The sequence below is a fragment of the Hemiscyllium ocellatum genome, chromosome 2, assembly GCF_020745735.1.
Source record: "Hemiscyllium ocellatum isolate sHemOce1 chromosome 2, sHemOce1.pat.X.cur, whole genome shotgun sequence".
Taxonomy (NCBI): Eukaryota; Metazoa; Chordata; class Chondrichthyes; order Orectolobiformes; family Hemiscylliidae; genus Hemiscyllium; species Hemiscyllium ocellatum.
The window spans coordinates 6,834,451-6,852,564 of NC_083402.1; the positions used below are offsets into that span (position 1 = coordinate 6,834,451).

At 45.8% G+C, this 18,114-nt stretch overlaps 1 protein-coding gene across 1 annotated transcript in view; it reads left to right on the top strand.

The window, feature by feature from the left end:
- phf24 (PHD finger protein 24) overlaps positions 1–13,829 on the top strand; it is a 54,261-nt gene extending 40,432 nt beyond the window's left edge. The window contains exons 6-7 of the mRNA XM_060842445.1: positions 12,461–12,562; positions 13,733–13,829. Coding sequence (XP_060698428.1) covers positions 12,461–12,562; positions 13,733–13,829 — 199 coding nt within the window. The remainder of the gene's footprint in view (positions 1–12,460; positions 12,563–13,732) is intronic.
- Positions 13,830–18,114: the final 4,285 nt, after the last annotated feature.

The following is an 18,114-nucleotide window of genomic DNA, read 5'->3' on the forward strand; positions in this document are numbered from 1 at the left end:
GTGATAGTAAGAACTCTTTCAGGTCTTTTCAATTTTCTTGTGGAAGGTAACTCAATAATTTATCTCAATTTTTGACAACTTCCTCATTGTCCAATTTAATTTGAGGAACATCCAATTCAGAATCCTCTGAACTCGGTTCTTCCTTCTGTGCTGTAATCATGAGCACCTTCACCTCTTGCTTTCCTTCCCTATCAAAATACCTTTTGAGCATTTTCACATGACACTCTGTGAGATTTCTTCCTGTCTGTAGTCCTTATCAAGTAGTTCACCTCACTCAACTTCTTCTCCATTTGATATGGTCCACTAAACTTTGCTTTTAAAGGCTCACCTGTTCTAGAAGTAACACCAATACCTTATCCCTGATAGCAAAATTGCGAATTTGTGATTTGTTGTCCACTTCCTGTTACATTGTATGCTGGGATACTTTTAAATGCTGTCTAGCCAACTCTCCAGCTCTGTTTAATTGTTCTCTAAAATTTGACACATTGTCCAAACGAATGGTCTCTGAATTCTGACTTATTAATTTCTCCTTAATCAATTTTAATGGTCCTCTTACTTCATGCCCAAAAATTAATTCAAATTGACTGAATTTGGTTAATTCATTTGGATCATCTCTGATCGCAAAAAGTACAAATAGAACTCCCTTATCCCAATCATCTGGATACTACTGACCATAAGCCGTTAACATTGTCTTTAATGTTTGATGCCATTTCTCTAGTGTCCCTGCGATTCTTGATGGTATGCAGTAGTTTTGAATTGCGTTATTCCCAAATTATCCATAACCTCCTTGAATAGTTTGGATGTGAAATTTGATCCTGGATCTCTATTGGCAGTCCGTATCTAGTAAAAGAAGGTTAAGTAATTCTTCAACAACCCTTTTAGCTGTGATGTTGTTTCATGGGATTGCCTCTGGAAATCAAGTGGACACATCCATCATTGTTAATAAATAATTATTTCCACTTTTTGTTTGTGGTAGGGGACCTATGCAATCAATCAAGACTCTTGTGAAAAGGTTCCTCAAATGCTGGAATAGGTATTAAAGGTGTAGGTTTTATTACTGCCTGTGGTTTTCCAATTACCTAACATGTCTGGCAAAATTCAACTACATCTTTGTGTAGTCCAGACCAATAAAAATGTCTTTGTATTTTAGCCTGTGTTTTCCTCACTCCTAAATGTCCTCCAAGTGGTAGCTCATGTGCCACTTGCAGCACCTCCTTTCTATATCCTACTGACAGAACAATTTGATGAATTTCTGCCCATTTTTTATCTGCTTGAATGTGTGATGGTCTCCATTTCCTCATTAAAACATAATTTGTTAAATAATAACATACACGAATGCATTCACTTTCTTTCTCAGTACATGCCTTTTGATATAACTGTTTTAACCTCTCATCTTTCTGCTGTAACTCAATCAGTTTAGCAGTGCTAAAAAATACTCGCGTGTTTACCTATTTGCGCCTTCTCTGTGCCACTTACCTGATCAAAGAAAGTTTCGGATAACACCATGTCCTTTTGATCCCTCCTGCTTTAGCTTGTGCTTCTGTGATCACACAACCAGGAAAATTCCTGGATAAACATTCTCCAGTTGCCTGCGTCTCCACTGATTTTTCAACTAGAGTAGGCAGCATGCCTACCGGTGAATCAGCGATATCATTTGCAAGGACAAATTGTATACGTGGAGCTGAGAGTTTGTCCATTACTCCTACCACAATTTCTTCACTCTTCTCTGGACTCTCTCGCCTTACTTTACATAACTGAGCACTTTTTGTCTCAACATGAATTCCTGTTACAAGTACCTTTTCTGGCAAGTCTCTCAGGAGCGCATATATCCTCACCCTTCAGCATTACAGACTGAAAGGATCCTGTGTCCCTTACTATTGTAATCTCCTTACCTATTACTCCTGGACTATGTGAATAAACTCTATCCTGGTGTATATATTTTTTAAGCAGATCTGGCACTTCCTCCTTAGTGTAAAAAGTGAGGTCTGCAGATGCTGGAGATCAGAGCTGAAAATGTGTTGCTGGTTAAAGCGCAGCAGGTCAGGCAGCATCCAAGGAACAGGAGAATCGACGTTTCGGGCACAAGCCCTTCACCAGCCTTAACTAACCTCTGATCATCTTGTACACTCTGAGGCAGTTGTCTAACTTCCCTTGTGCTTTTTGTCTGGTTTTCCTATATCTGGATCTCTCCTAGCCCACCAACACTGTGATTTTGTGTGGCCCACCTTATTATGATGAAAACACCGGAGCTTTTTAATTTCTTTGTCCCCCTCAAGAGTTTCTTTTTCACCCTGTGCTAAATTATCCTTATGATCTTTGCTGAGTTCTACCTTTCCCTTTCCACACGAGGATTTCCCTTTGCCCCAATTTCTATCCCTATAGGACTGAAATTGATTCTGGAAGCCAAACTGTGTTTTATAGACCAGCTCAATCATCAGCCACTTCAGCTGCTAATCTTGCTGTTCTCAGCTCTTCCACATGAGTTTGCACTACTTCAGGCAGTGAATTTTTGATTTCCTCCAAAATAATTACGATTTAAGGACATCATAGGTTTGCTCAATTTTTAAAGTTCTTATCCATCTATCGAAATTACCCTGTTGGGTCCTTTCAAACTCAAGATAGTTTTGGCCTGGATCCCACCTTAGAATCCTGAAACGTTGTCTATAGGCTTATGGTAGAAGCTCATATGCACTTAAAATGGCTTTTTTCACCTCCTCATACTCCCCAGATACCTCCTCTGATAGGGATGTGAATACCTCACTAGCCCTACCTACAAGTTTCGTTTAGATCAATAAAACTCACGTTGCCACTGGCCACTGCATTTGTATTGACACCTTTTCAAAAGAGATGAAAAAGGTTTCCACATCCTTCTCATCAAATGTAGGCAATGTTTGAACATACTTAAACAGTTTCTCACTGGGCTTCTGACTACCAGGGCCTTACTCATCCTCACTCTCTTCCTCATTAGGTTTACCCTCAGCGTTTATCTTCAGCCTTTTAAGCTGACTTTCCTTTTTAAGTGTCAGTTTTTGAAGTTCAAAAGCTCTCTCTTTTTCTTTCTCTGCTCTCTCATCCTCCCTCTCTTCTGCTTTTAATCGTAACTCAAACTGTTTCATTTCTGCTGCCCTTTCCTTATCTCTCGCCTCCAACTCAAGCTGCTTCATTTGCAATTAAATTCTTGCCATCTCTATAGATTCTGATGGTTTCTTCAGCAAGTTTAAATGCCGAGCTACTGCTGTAATCATCTCTCCTTTCCTCACAGAGACAGGCAGTTCCAATTCCAGCTTCTCCACTAATTCTTGCAACTTGGTCTTATTCACCGTTTTGCAAAACTTCCAACACCGCATCCACATTCAGAAAACTTTTGGTGACTGAAAGAACCATTGCTATCCCAAGCTTTGTCTACCCAACCAAGCTAACACCCGAAATAAAAACATTAGCATCTACCGCTCGCTGTTTAAAATCCCGCAAAGACCCCCCAGTCTGTTATGGACTAGGCCAGACCACTCAAAATGTTCTTAAGCAGGCAGCTCTAGGTCCTAATTTTGCAATTTGTTTCGGTAAGTGTACAGTGAGAATTACCCGGAATAAGACAGCTAGGTTGACTCCTAGATTTTAAGCAGACAAAAACTTTATTCACAAAATTACACAATGAAACACAAAGAACGATATAAAAAATCCCTTCAGAACTCAACCTATCCAGCTAGACTTAGTTATGCTGTTCCGAATATACACAACAGTCCCAATAAGCAAATTCCCTTTAAAACCCAGAAAAAATGGAACACATGCTTACAGGGTGCAGTTGAAGGGCAGAAAGAGAGAATTTCCACACAGCTCCCTGTGAACTTTCCAGTTGAAGAATGAACTAAAACTGCTCAGCTCAGCTAGAGAGCTGACCACTCCACTTTCATTATACAGGTCACTTCTAAAGCATGACCACTTTGGACTGAAGCCTCACCTGTTGACATATATCCTTTCCAACTCTGTACCAAACCAGACTGATTAGAGTCTATCCCGGTTTATTGCCCCTCTGAAATAATCAAGGACAGAGTCTATTTGGGCCAAGGGACAGCTTTTAGAATATGAAGGGATGAGATTTGTGACAATACCAGAACTTCAAGTGATTCAGGGGCAGAATTGAGTGTAGTGGCCATCACTAGGAGATGGTCAATGTGGAAACAGGTCTGAAGGTGGATAAATCACCTGGATCAGAAGAGCTACACTCTCTTAAAGAGAGAGCTGAGGAGATTGTGAAGGCATTGATCTTTAGGGAATGACTGCGGTCAAGGAGAGGGCCAGAGGACTGGAAAATGGCTAATGTAATAACCTTGTTTAAGAAGGGAGAGAGGCAGAAGATAGGAAACTATAGGCCATTTAACCTGACCTTGGTCATTAATAAGATTTTGGAGTCCAAAACTAAGGATGAGATTGCCGAATGCTTGGAAATGCATGGTATAATAGGACCGAGTCAGCACAGCTTTGTCAAGGGAAGGTTATGCCTGACAAATCTGCAAGCGATCTTTGAAGAGGTAAGAACAAATTAGACACAGGAGAGTTAGTGGATGTGATCTATTTGGATTTCCAGCAGGTTTTGACAAGCTGCTGCACAGGAGGCTGCTGAGTAAAATAAGAGCCCATGGTGTTAGTGTAAGGTACTGGCAAGGATAGAGGATTGGTTGACTGACAGAAGGCAGAGAGTGGGGCTTAAGGGGTCTTTTTCAGGATGGCGGCTAGTGACTGCTGGAGTTCCACAAGGATCAGTGTTGCAACCACAACCATTTATGTTATACATTAACAATCTGGATGAAAGAACTGAGGGAATTGTTGCCAAGTTTGCAGATGACACAAAGATGGGTGGAGGGGCAGGTGGTGTTGAGGAAGTGAGAGACTGCAGAAGGACTTGGATGGGCTCAGAGTGGGAAAGGAAGTGGCAGATGGAATACAATGTGGTCAAGTCTGAGGTTATGTGTTTGGTAGGAAGAATAGAGGTCTGATTATTTTCGAAACATGAGAAGACTGGAAATCTGAGCACAGAGGGAAATGGGAATCCTGGTGCAGGATTCTCTTAAGGTTAACAGGCAGGTTCAGTCACCAGTTAGGAAGACAAATGCAATGTTAGCATTCATTTCAAGAGTCCTAGAATACATTAGCAGGGATATACTGCTGAGGCTGTATAAGGCCCTGGTCAGAGCACGTTTGGAATATTCTGTGCAGTTCTGCATGCCGTATCTAAGGAAGGATGTGCTGGCGTTGGAGAGGGTCCACTGGCAGTTTACAAGAATGATCCTGGAGATGAAGAGCTTGTTATGTGTGGAGCAGTTGAGGATTCTGGGTCTGTATTTGGTAGACTCTAGAAGGATTGAAACCTGCAGAATGCTGAGGCCTGGATAGAGTGGATGTGGAGATGATATTTCCACTGACAGGGAGACTATGACATGAGAACGTAAGAAATAGGAGCAGGAGTAGGCCATCTGGCCCATTGAGCCTACTCTGCCATTCAGTAAGATTATGGCCTCAGCTCCATTTACTCGACTGCTCACCATAACCCTTAATTCCTTTACTGTTCAAAAATCTGTTTATCTTCATTTTAAAAAGATTCAACAAATAGCCTCAACAGCTTCACAGGGCAGGGAATTCCACAAATTCACAATCCTTTGGGTGAAGGACTTACTCCTCAACTCAGTCCGAAATCCCTTATGTTGAGGCTATGCCCCCTAGTTCTAGCTTCGCCTGCCAGTGGAAACCTCCTTACTTCTATTTCATCCATTCCCTTCATCATTTTATATGTTTCTATAAGATTCTCCCCCTCCTCATTATTCCAAATTCGAATGAATATAATCCCAGTCTACTCAATCTCCCCTCATAAGCCAACCCTCTTAACTCCGGAATCAACCTGCTGAACCTCCTCTGCACTCCCTCTGGTGCCAGTACATCTTTTCTCAAGTAAGGAGACGAAAACTGGATGCAGGTGTGGCCTCACCAGCGGATTATAGTTTCAGCATCACCTCCCTGTTTTTAAAATTCATCCCTTTAACAATGAAGGACGATATTGCATTTGCCTTCTTAAGTATCTGCTGCACCTGCAGACCAACTTTTTATGGTTCATCCACAAGGTCCCTCTGCACAGCAGCACGCCGTGATTTTTCACCATTTAAATAATAAGCCATTTTGCTGTTATTCCTACCAAAATGGGTAACCTCACATTTACAGCATGGCATTCGAGGGGAGTTTAAATAAGGTTTCTAAAGTAAGATACAGGCACTGCTGTGATCTGAACCAACAGCCTACCTGTTTATCAGACAGATGCTTTAAATAACCAAGGACCCGAGGGCACAGCCTCAGAGTGAAGGGGCGAACTATTAGAATTGAGATGAGGAGGAATTTCTTCAGCCAGGTGTTGGTGAATCTGTGGTACTCCTTGCTGCAGAGAGCTGTGGAGACCAAGACAGAGATAGATAGGCTCTTGTTTAGTAAGGGAATCAAGGGTTATGGGGAGAAAGCAAGAGAATGGCGTTGAGAAACGTATCGGCCATGATCGAATGGTGGAGCAGACTGTACAGGCTGAATGACCCTAATTCTTCCCAGATATGTTACGGTCTTATGGGAGTTGAGGCTGAGATTACCAGGCATGGTCCAGCATGGCCTGGCACTGCGCAGCAGGGTCTGGCACAGTACAGCCTGGCCTGGTAAGGTAAGGCAAAGGAAGAATGGATACTGAGAGCATGTAGGTCGGTGCTAACTGAGCGAGTGCTAAGAAAACAAGTGAGCAGTCCATCTCACTCAGTTCATTGAAATATAGAAAATAGGAGCAGGAGTAGGCCATTTGGCCCTTTGAGCCTGTTCCGCCATTCAATGTGATCATGGCTGACCATCCAATTCGATACTCTGTTCCCGCTTTCTCTCCATATCCTTTGATCTCTTTAGCCCCAAGAACTATATCTAACTCATTCTCAAAAATATTCAATGTTTTGACCTCCACAACATTCTATGGCAGAGAATTCCATAGGCTCACCACTCTGGATGAGGAAATTTCTCCTCAACTCAGTCCTAAACAGCAACAAAATCGACGTTTCAGGCAAAAGCCCTTCATCAGGAATAAAGGCAGAGAGCCTGAAGCGTGGAGAGATAAGCTAAAGGAGGGTGGGGTTGGGAAAGAGTAGCATAGAGTCCAATAGGTGAGTGGGGGAGGGGATGAAGGCGATAGGTCAGGGAGGAGAGGGTAGAGTGGATAGGTGGAAAAGGAGATAGACAGGTAGGACAAGTCTGGACAAGTCATGGGGACAGTGCTGAGCTGGAGGTTTGGAACTAGGGTGAAGTGGGGGAAGGGGAAATGAGGAAGCTGTTGAAGTCCACATTGATGCCCTGGGGTTGAAGTGTTCCGAGGCGGAAGATGAGACGTTCTTCCTCCAGGCGTCTGGTGGTGAGGGAGCGGCGGTGAAGGAGGCCCAGGACCTCCATGTCCTTGGCAGAGTGGGAGGGGGAGTTGAAATGTTGGGCCACAGGGCGGTGTGGTTGATTGGTGCGGGTGTCCCGGAGATGTTCCCTAAAGCGCTCTCTTAGGAAGTGCCCAGTCTCCCCAATGCAGAGGAGACCACGTCGGGAGCAACGGATACAATAAATGATATTAGGGGATGTGCAGGTAAAACTTTGATGAATGTGGAAGGCTCCCTTAGGGCCTTGGATAGAGGTGAGGGAGGAGGTGTGGGCACAGGTTTTACAGTTCCTGCGGTGGCAGGGGAAGGTGCCAGGATGGGAGGGTGGGTTGGAGGGGGGCGTGGACCTGACCAGGTAGTCACAGAGGGAACGGTCTTTGTGGAAGGCGGAAAGGGGTGGGGAGGGAAATATATTCCTGGTGGTGGGGTCTTTTTGGAGATGACGGAAATGTCGGCGGATGATTTGGTTTATGCGAAGGTTTGTAGCGTGGAAGGTGAGCACCAGGGGCGTTCTGTCCTTGTTACGGTTGGAGGGTTGGGGTCTGAGGGCGGAGGTATGGGGTGTGGACAAGATGCGTTGGAGGGCATCTTTAACCATGTGGGAAGGGAAATTGCAGTCTCTAAAGAAGGAGGCTATCTGGTGTGTTCTGTGGTGGAACTGGTCCTCCTGGGAGCAGATACGACGGAGGCGGAGGAATTGAGAATAGAGGATGGCATTTTTGCAAGAGGTAGGGTGGGAAGAGGTATAATCCAGGTAGCTGTGGGAGTTGGTGGGTTTGTAAAAAATGTCAGTGTCAAGTCGGTCGTCATTAATGGAGATGGAGAGGTCCAGGAAGTGGAGGGAGGTGTCAGAGATGGTCCAGGTAAATTTGAGGTCAGGGTGGAATGTGTTGGTGAAGTTGATGAATTGCTCAACCTCCTCGCGGGAGCATGAGGTGGTGTCAATGCAGTCATCAATGTAGCGGAGGAAGAGGTGGGGAGTGACTGTTCTACGTAGCCAACAAAGAGACAGACATAGCTGGGGCCCATACGTGTGCCCATGGCTACCCCTTTGGTCTGGAGGAAGTGGGAGGATTCAAAGGAGAAATTGTTAAGGGTGAGGACCAGTTCGGCCAAACGAATGAGAGTGTCGGTGGAAGGGTACTGTTAGGGACGTCTCAGAGAGGAAAAAACGGAGGGCTTGAAGGCCCTGGTCATGGCAGATGGAGGTGTAGAGGGATTGAATATCCATGGTGAAGATGAGGCACTGGGGGCCGGGGAAACGAAAATCTTGGAGGAGGTGGAGGGCATGCGTGGTGTCTCGAACGTATATGGGGAAGGTCTGGAGGGATGGTGAAAACTCGGCAGGGCTGGGAGCTGGGATCTGATGTGGGTGTGGAGCTGGGAGTGGGGGCAGAACCTGTAACTGAAGTGGGTGTGATGGTGGGGGGAATGGGGGAGTCAGGAGCAGGGATAGTGTTCCCCTCGGGGTTCTGGGGGGTGGGGATAGTGACAGTGGGGTCTGTGGGGGGCGTGTCAGCAGAATGCTGGTGAATGGTGTTGGTGGAGGCGGAAGTGGTGGCAGACACAGCAGTAGGAGTGGCGGAAGTCACTATGCGTGTGGCATCAGCGATGACGTGAGGGGCGGAAGTGATGTCACGTGTGATGCATGAGGAATTCTGAGGGACGGAAGTGGTTGTGGGAATGGCCATGATAGGGGCGGAAGTGACATCATCAATCAGTGTGGGGGTGGCAGCTGCATCAGTCGCATGTCTAATGGAGTCCAAGTAGTTGCAGAGACGGGGGGAATTTTCTGGAATGCTTGAGGAGCATTGGTTATGGAGATGGGTAGATAAAAGTTTGTTGTACTTACAGTTTTTGATGTTTGAGATGCTCCGTGACTACCTGGTCAGGTCCACGCCCCCCTACAACCCACCCTCCCATCCTGGCACCTTCCCCTGCCACCGCAGGAACTGTAATACCTGCGCCCACACCTCCTCCCTCACCTCGATCCAAGGCCCTAAAGGAGCCTTCCACATCCATCAAATCTTTACCTGCACATCCACTAATATCATTTATTGTATCCGTTGCTCCCGACGCGGTCTCCTCTACCTTGGGGAGACTGGGCACTTCCTAAGAGAGCGCTTTAGGGAACATCTCCGGGACACCCGCACTAATCAACCACACCGCCCCGTGGCCCAACATTTCAACTCCCCCTCCCAGTCTGCCAAGGACATGGAGGTCCAGGGCCTCCTTCACCGCCGCTCCCTCACCACCAGATGCCTGGAGGAAGAACGCCTCATCTTCCGCCTCAGAACACTTCAACCCCAGGGCATCAATGTGGACTTCAACAGTTTCCTCATTTCCCCTTCCCCACCTCACCCCAGTTCCAAACTTCCAGCTCAGCACTGTCCCCAAGACTTGTCCTACCTGCTTATCTCCTTTTCCACCTATCCACTCCACCGTCTCCTCCCTGACCTATCATCTTCATCCCCTCCCCCACTCAACCATTGTACTCTATGCTACTTTCTCCCCACCCCCACCCTCCTCTAGCTTATCTCTCCACACTTCAGGCTCACTGCCTTTATTCCTGATGAAGGGTTTTTGCCCAAAACATCGATTTTGCTGCTCCTTGGATGCTGCCTGAACTGCCGTGGTCTTCCAGCACCACTGATCCAGAATCTGGTTTCCAGCATCTGCAGTCATTGTTTTTACCTCAGTCCTAAACAGCCTATTCTGTATCCTTAGACTGTGACCCTGGTTCTGGGCTTCCCAGTTATCCGGAACCAGTTTACTGCATTTTTTTTTCCCAAGTTTTTTTTTTCTTTTTTTTTCTTTTTTTCTTTTCCCCAGCACCCATGGTGTGTGTGTGCAGGTGTGAGACACAGTGAGAGACACAAGGTGTATGAATCTTTATTCAATTTCCACCACCAGGAAGATAGGAAAACACCTGAGTGGCCAGTGACAAGCAGTGCCCCTCACAAAGGGCAATGCTGTGTGATCAAACAGTGAAGGGGAGGGCAGGGACTAAATCAAAATAGAGTTGGAGGGGGAAATGATGCACTCCACTCCCTGCGGCGCCCACCTCTCCCTGAACAACTCCAGGGTGTTGGTGGACACCGCGTGCTCCCTCTCCAAGGACACCCGGGCCCTAACGTAACCACGGAAGATGGGCAGGCAGTCGGCCCTCACGACCCCCTCCACGGCCCGCTGCCTGGACCTGTTTATGGCCAATTTGGCCAAGTTTACTGCATTTACTCTGTATAATCCTATTACAGGGTTTGGGTTTTTAATGAGATCCCCACCTCATTCTTTTAAATGGCAGTGAATATAGATGCAGTCTCTCTTCATGTGTCAGCCCAGCTATCCCAGGAATCAACTTCAGGGCTGAAGTGTCTGTAATTGTTTAGCACAATTTACCTGCCTTTCTAATTTGCTTATTATCATGATAATCACAAGGAATAATTACATCTAATTACACTGCCACTTTACTGTGAATTTATCAATGACATGAGGGACTTACCAACACAGTCCTGCTCTAATTGTCTGCCATCTACACAATGCCCCACAGTGACTTCATTTGAAAAGCACAGCATTGATGTTTACACTGACCCTGATGATACTCAGCTCTACCTGCCCATCACCACTGTCAGCTCCTCCACTGTTGCTAAATTATCAGACTGTGCATCCAATGTCGAGTACTGGTAAAACTGAAGCCATTGTTTCATCCCCAGCTCTGAAATCTGTTCCCTAGCTGCCCACTCACTCTCCCTGGCATCAGTGTGCAAATAAATGACGAACACATTGGATCCTGAAATGACCTTCCGACCTTCGGGTTGTGCCATCACTGAGACTGACCACCTGCTCCAGCTCTTCTGTTGCAGAAGATCTCATCCGTGTCTTCATGACTTCTAGAGCTGACTATTCCAATGCATTCTAACTTCTGTAAATATACAGTCACCTAAAACCGTGTCTTAACCTTGGTGCAAGACTTATTTCCCGATCACCCCTTGGGCTTGCTGACCTACACTGTTTCTCAGGCGAAAGTGAGGATTGCCGATGCTGGAGATCAGAGTCAAGCTTAGAGTGATGCTGTCAGAATGTACAAGCTCATGAGTTAGGAGCATGAATAGGTCACTTGGTCGCTTGAGTCTGCTCTGCCTTTAATAAGATTACAGCTAGTGAAGGCATTCATCGATTTCAGACCAGGAACACTGTATTCTATTTTCATAGAATTCCTACTGTGCTGAAAGAGGCCATTTAGCACATACCAACCCTCCAAAAAAGCATCCTACTCAGATCCAGCCTTCTACATAACCCCACATCTAATTCTGCACATCTTTCGACAATGGGAGGAAATCCACACAGACACAGGAAGTATGTGTGAAACCCACACAGGCAATCACTTCAGGGTGGTGCTGTTAAGCAGCAGTGCTAACCACTGAGCCACCGTGTTACAATCACTTTGCCTCCACTCAAATAATATTGAATTCAAAATGTTAACTCTCTCTCTTGCTCTCGTTTTCTCTCTCGCTGTCGCTGTCTTGCTCTCTCTCTATCTCTCTTTTTTCACATACCTTGTCAGACCTGCTTAGTGTCTCCAGCACTGGCTGTTTATATTAGACCTAGCCTGTTCAGGGTGTTGTCATGCAGTAATTCTTCATTCAAAGGGTATTGCAAACCTGAGGTATGGCCTCCAGAAATCTGTTATGACTGGGCGAATTGCATATTGCAAGGCAAATTTTGCTGGATAAAAATATCGACTGATATTTCCCAAAGGCAGGAGAATAGTGTATGTGTGCAGGTTAGGGGGTCTTGTGCCACCAAGGTAGTGCATCCAACTCTGATTCAGGAGGCCCTGGTTCAAGTTGCACCTGCTCCAGAGATATGAGAATAATCTTTTTTTAAAAATCCACTAAGCTCACTGGATAATGGCACGAAGTTCAGGGATTGGATGTCCTCTATCTATTCCTGTCGTGATTTCCCTGTCATTGCCAGTGCCAATGTTAAAATGGTAAAAGCCCATCTCTCTCTCTCCTTGTTGACAGCATTAGTCATGTTGGACCCATCTCTGAGAGCAGCCCAGCCAGCAGAGGGCGTGGGAGGGCACAGGAGAAGACCCTGCTCAGCCGAGAGCAGGAGGAGAACAGGTGGGTGCTGAGGCACATGTCTCTGAAACCAAATAACTGCACAGAACAAACCAACCCCCGAGCGACAGAATCCTCCTTCAAGTCAGTGGGGAGCAAATAAAACTTCCAACGATAAAAAACACCCCTTTAGGAATCATCCAGTCTGGAATTCACTCCCAAGTATCTGTTATTCTCTATATACATCACCTGAAACCCTCGATTAGATTGCAGTCTGTAACTCACCCCTGGTATCTGTTGTTCTCTCCATAAACCATCCCTGAATCCCTTGATTAGATTCAGTCTGTAATTCACTGCTGGGTACCTCTTATAAAACAATATTAACCTTATGGAACCCACTCCTGGATAACTATTTTAAAAAAGGCTCTGCTGTCCTGATCATACAGTCAGGCCATGGAGTCTGCACCAGCCCTCCGAAGAGTATCCCAATCAGACCCAGCACTCCACCCTATCCCCATAACCCTGCATTTACCATGGCTAGTCCACCTAGCCTGTGGGAGAACATACAAACTCCATAAAGACAATCACCCAAGGCTGGAATTGAACCTAGGGCCTTTCCTTTGTGAGGCAGCAGGGCTAAGTACTGAGTCATTGTAGCTCCTACTTTCTACTTCACACTTTCTCATCTGTCCGCTCAGTCCTTTTCTTTTTGTTTCTCTTTTCAGTTCTATATTGTTCTGAAATTTCTTTTTCTTCCTTTACAGGTAGACCTCTCTATCTCCACTCATTATCTCTCTGTCTGTGGGTCAATTGATGTATCTCACTCTCTCTCTTGCTCTCTCTCTCTCTCGCGTGCTCTCTCTCTCGTGCTCTCTTTCACTCTCTCTCCAATTCTCCTGCCCTCCCCTCTGCCCCTCCCCCCTCTCTTTCCATTTTCTTTCTTAGTCTTCCTCTATATCCCTCTTCCTCTCTGTTTTCCTTAGTTCCTGCTCTTCCTTTCAGTCCTCTCTATCATGGCTTTCTGCTTCTTCACCTGTTCCTGACTGATCTTTTCTCGTCACCCGTTTGACATTTTTATACAGATCTCCTTCTGTGACAACAGGCTGTGGGTTCTGTCACCATGGATACTATTGTAAACGAGAGACTCCTTTGAATCTGGTCTAAACAAACCAATAATTCTTAGTGTGTGACTCTGAGCAGTTTCCCTGACAGTTTTCCTGCTTCCTTTCACAGGCGTGTAGACTGGAAGACATTCCTGAGGGAAAACGCGATCTACATCCTCGCTGCTCGGCCCAACAGCCCTGCCATACACCTCCGGCCCACCATCTAACACTGAGAAGACAGGGGCATCGGTGGACAGCCCATTTTCATCCTCCCCACCCTCTCCCAATATCAATTCCCCAACCCCACTCCCCATCCCCTTCCACACACCCTCCTAATCTCAATCCCCATCCCACTTCCCAACCCTCCCAAGTCCATTCCCACCTCCACTCCTCCCAACACCAATTTCCCACTCCCTCCCGACCCCCTTCCAACTCTCCTGTTCCCTCTCCCAACTCCCTCAATCCTCTGCCTACCCCAGTGCGCGCACCTTCTCAAACCTCTGCCTACCTGACTCCTTCCCCACTCGCCACTCCCTCGCAAACCCAGTCTCCACCTCAGCAAGTTCTCAGACTGGAGATCAGTAACTAATTGAGTGAGAGGTGTGCACTATCTTGTTGACACCTGTTCCTCACCCTCCTGAAGCATTGCTGAGTTGAATTCACCCAGATATTTGGTCCTCTATAATTCATGTACATAAAGACAGCCTGGGCAGTCTGATAGACCAACATGTGAGGTAAATGTCAGCAATTCATGATGGGCTGTTTGGAACTGAAAAGCTATGCCATTTGACTGAGCTTAAATATTCACTAATCCACTGCAGGATATCGCTCTCCCTTATAGTCAGCCATCATATTAGTGTATTTATTGATGAAAACCAACTAATAAACAAAGTCCCAATTTCTCTGTTCCTCCAGGTACACTCTCTTCCCCCTATCATTGACCTTACCCCCCTCCTCCCATTTAATCTCCCTCCCACAGCCCCATGTACACTCTCTCCCACCCCAACACTGACCTTACCCCACCCCATTTAAGCCCCCTCCCACAGCCCTGTGTACACTCTACCCCTATCACTGACTCGACCCACCCCCATTTGATTCCCCTCCTACAGCCCCATATACTTTCCTCCCCCCCCATTACTGACCCTATGGCCCCATTCAATCCCCCTCCCACAGCCCTGTGTACACTCTATCCCTATCACTGACTTGACCCACCCCCATTTAATCCCCCTCCCACAGCCCTGTGTACGCTCTACCCCTATCACTAACTCGACCCACCCCCACTTAATCCCCCACCTCCAGCCCCATGTACACTCTATCCCTATCACTGACTCGACCCATCCCCATTTAATCCCCCTCCCATAGTCCTGTGTATGCTCTACCCCATCACTGACTCGACCCATCCCCATTTAATCCCCCTCCCATAGCCCTGTGTACACTCTACCCCTATCACTGACTCGACCCACCCCATTTGATCCCCCTTCTACAGCCCCATATACTTTCCTCCCCTCCATTACTGACCGTATGCCCCCATTCAATCCCCCTCCCACAGCCATGTGTACACTTTATCCCTGTCACTGACTCCTAAGGAACATACTGTAATATTCTCTGTGATAATTATCTGTGACAAATCATGCAGTTTATGTGAGATCTGCCCCACCGAACTCGAGCTGAATAGTTTATGCTAGTGACACTTTGTGAGTCAAGCAGTGACTCTGTGAATCCATGAAGAGCAGTGAACAGTTACAGAGGACCCCGAAGTAATGCAGAACTCAGTTGTTAGGCTGTTGGACTCAATCCTATCTTAGCCATGTTCAGAAGATCAAAGGGATCTGTGCGTGATTGGGAATTGGGTTTGATAGTGACAGGTGGAATTTAGCATAAGAGGATCACCATGGTCATGTCCCTGTGACTACCTTGGAAGGCTGTGGAAGGACAGAGGGTAATGGCTGGGGTGGAGGAGGATATTGACGACAGAATACAGATCGTTGAATCTTAAAAATGAAACAGTTGAGATCGAGACTTAATCTCATGTGACATAGAATATAAAAACCAAGTGGTAATTCTGTTGATATCAAAGTTCATTCAGAATACTGGGGTGCTGTGATGAATTTCACAAGTGGGAAGCATCTCGAGTCATTGGATAGAAGACAGTGTCACTGACTGCAGCACATGTCTAAGACAGGGGAACACAAGCAGGAAGGACTCTGGAGCATCAGTGAGCTGGCAATATCCTGATGTTTGAGAGATATTCTGACAGGGTGGAGGTGGGGTTGGTGATATTGTTGGCAGTTCATTGGGACCGTGGTTTTGTAGAACTGAAATGGTGTTTCTGAGGAGGACAGTGACATACTGAAGGTTATAAGCACACTCTGAATTAATTTTCTATGCTGTGGAGTATAAAGTGGGGAAATGGAAGGTTCTTCACTTTGGCAGTAAGATTAGAGGAGATGAATATTATTCAAGTGGAGAAAGACTGCAGAAAGCAACAGCACAGAGGGATTTGAGGGATCCTTCTGCATAAATCACAAGAAGCTAGCATCTAAAAAGAGAAGGCCTATGGAAAAAGCAAATGTCCCGTTATCTAAGGAAAGGTATACTGGTATTGGAAGCAACCTAGAGAAGGTTCACTTGGCTGATAGCAGGGATGGAGGGACCCTCTTATGAGGAGAGATTGAGTAGATTGGCTTTGTATTCATGGGAATGTAGAAGAATGGCAGGTGATCTTATTTAAAATATAGCACTCTTGGTGGACTTGACAGGATAGATATCGACAGTTTGTCTCTCCTTATGGGAGACCCTACGACCAAGAGGGCATCATCTTAGAATAAGGGCTCACCCATTTAAGACAGAGATGAGGAGGAGTTTCTTCTCCTAGAAGGGAGTGAATCTGTGGAAGTCTTTCCCACAGAGGGCAGTTGGGGCTGGGTCATTTAGTATATTGAAGGCTTAGAGAGACCAGATTTTTAATGGGTAAGGGAATCAAGGGTGATAGGGAAAAGGTGGGAAAGTGCTGTTAAGGATTATCATAGCAGCCATAATTTCATTGAATAGTGAAACAGGTGCAATGGGCTGGATGGCCAGTTTATGCTCCAATATCTTATGGTTAATGGGTGTAGTTAAGAATGAGATGTGGCCAATGGGTTATCAAGTACACGGAAATGGGCTTAATTTATGTGGATATAGGGCATGAATAAATGGAGTAGGTTTTGGTTTTTTACAGTTATGTAGCAGAGAAAAGGATGTTTGAAAAGATTAATACTCAGGATTTAAATTACAGGAGTGAAGGAGTGCTTTTGCAATTCCACAGCGCAGCATATGCTTGATTGATTCCTGTTTAAATCACCTCTGTGGATGGTGAAGCTATTGATGTGATATGACTGTACATTACTGATGTATGAACCATGAAAGGATTCAGATGGAATAAAGTGATAGAAGAGCGTGTATCCCTTTACCTCATTGCCCCCTGCTGTGTCATCGTCATTATTATGTAGATCCTGTCGACCATCACTGTAAAGAAGGATTTCAACTGATAATCATGAATTGTGATGACGTCATGTACTGACAACTACAGAATTTTTGAGTTCAAGGACTTGCTTTGTGCAAATATACTCCTCTTGTAAGTATGGAATCTTTTCAATAGACCTTGTGCTGACGCTATCCTGGGAGTGTTTGATGGGGACAGTGTAGAGGAAGCTTTCCTCTGTATCTAACCCCATACTGTCCCTGTCCTGGGTGTGTTTGATGGGGACAGTGTAGATGAAGCTTTACTCTGTATTTAATCCTGTGCTGTCGCTGTCCTGGGAATGTTTGATGGGGGATGTGTAGAGAGAGCTTTACTGTGTATCTAGCCCCATGCTGCCACTGTCCTGGGAGTGTTTGATGGGGACAATATAGAGGGACCTTTACTCTGTATCTAAACCTGTGCTGTCCCTGTCCTGAGAGTGTTTGATGGGGACAGTGTAGAAGGAGCTTTACTCTGTATCTAACCCCATGCTGTCCCTGTCCTGGGAGTGTTTGATGGGGACAGTGTAGAGTGAGCTTTACTGTGTATCTAGCCCCATGCTGCCACTGTCCTGTGAATGTTTGAACATATGGTGGTATGGGGCATGGCTGAGGTGTTAAATGAATACTTCCCATCTCTTTTTATGACAAAGGATGCTGCTGCTGCTGCCTAGGCCATGGTGACAAATTGCAGGGAGTGTGGGGTGGGGTGGGGGGGGTGGGGGCTGCTGGTGGTAGAAGTGTTCAAAATTAATAAGAAAGAAGTCTTGTACAGATTGTTGCCACTTAAAGTTAATAACATATTGGGACCTGATAACATACGCGCAAAAATTTTGAAGGAACAGATGGTAAAAATTGTGGAGGCACTGACCATAATCTTTCATTTTGCTTGGACTCAGGACAGATACTGGAAGACTGGAGAATTCCAAACATTACAGCCTTGTTCCCAGTAAGGACAGAGCTATTAGTTTAACTATTCAAGAAATAATTGTTCAGTATTAGTATTCACAT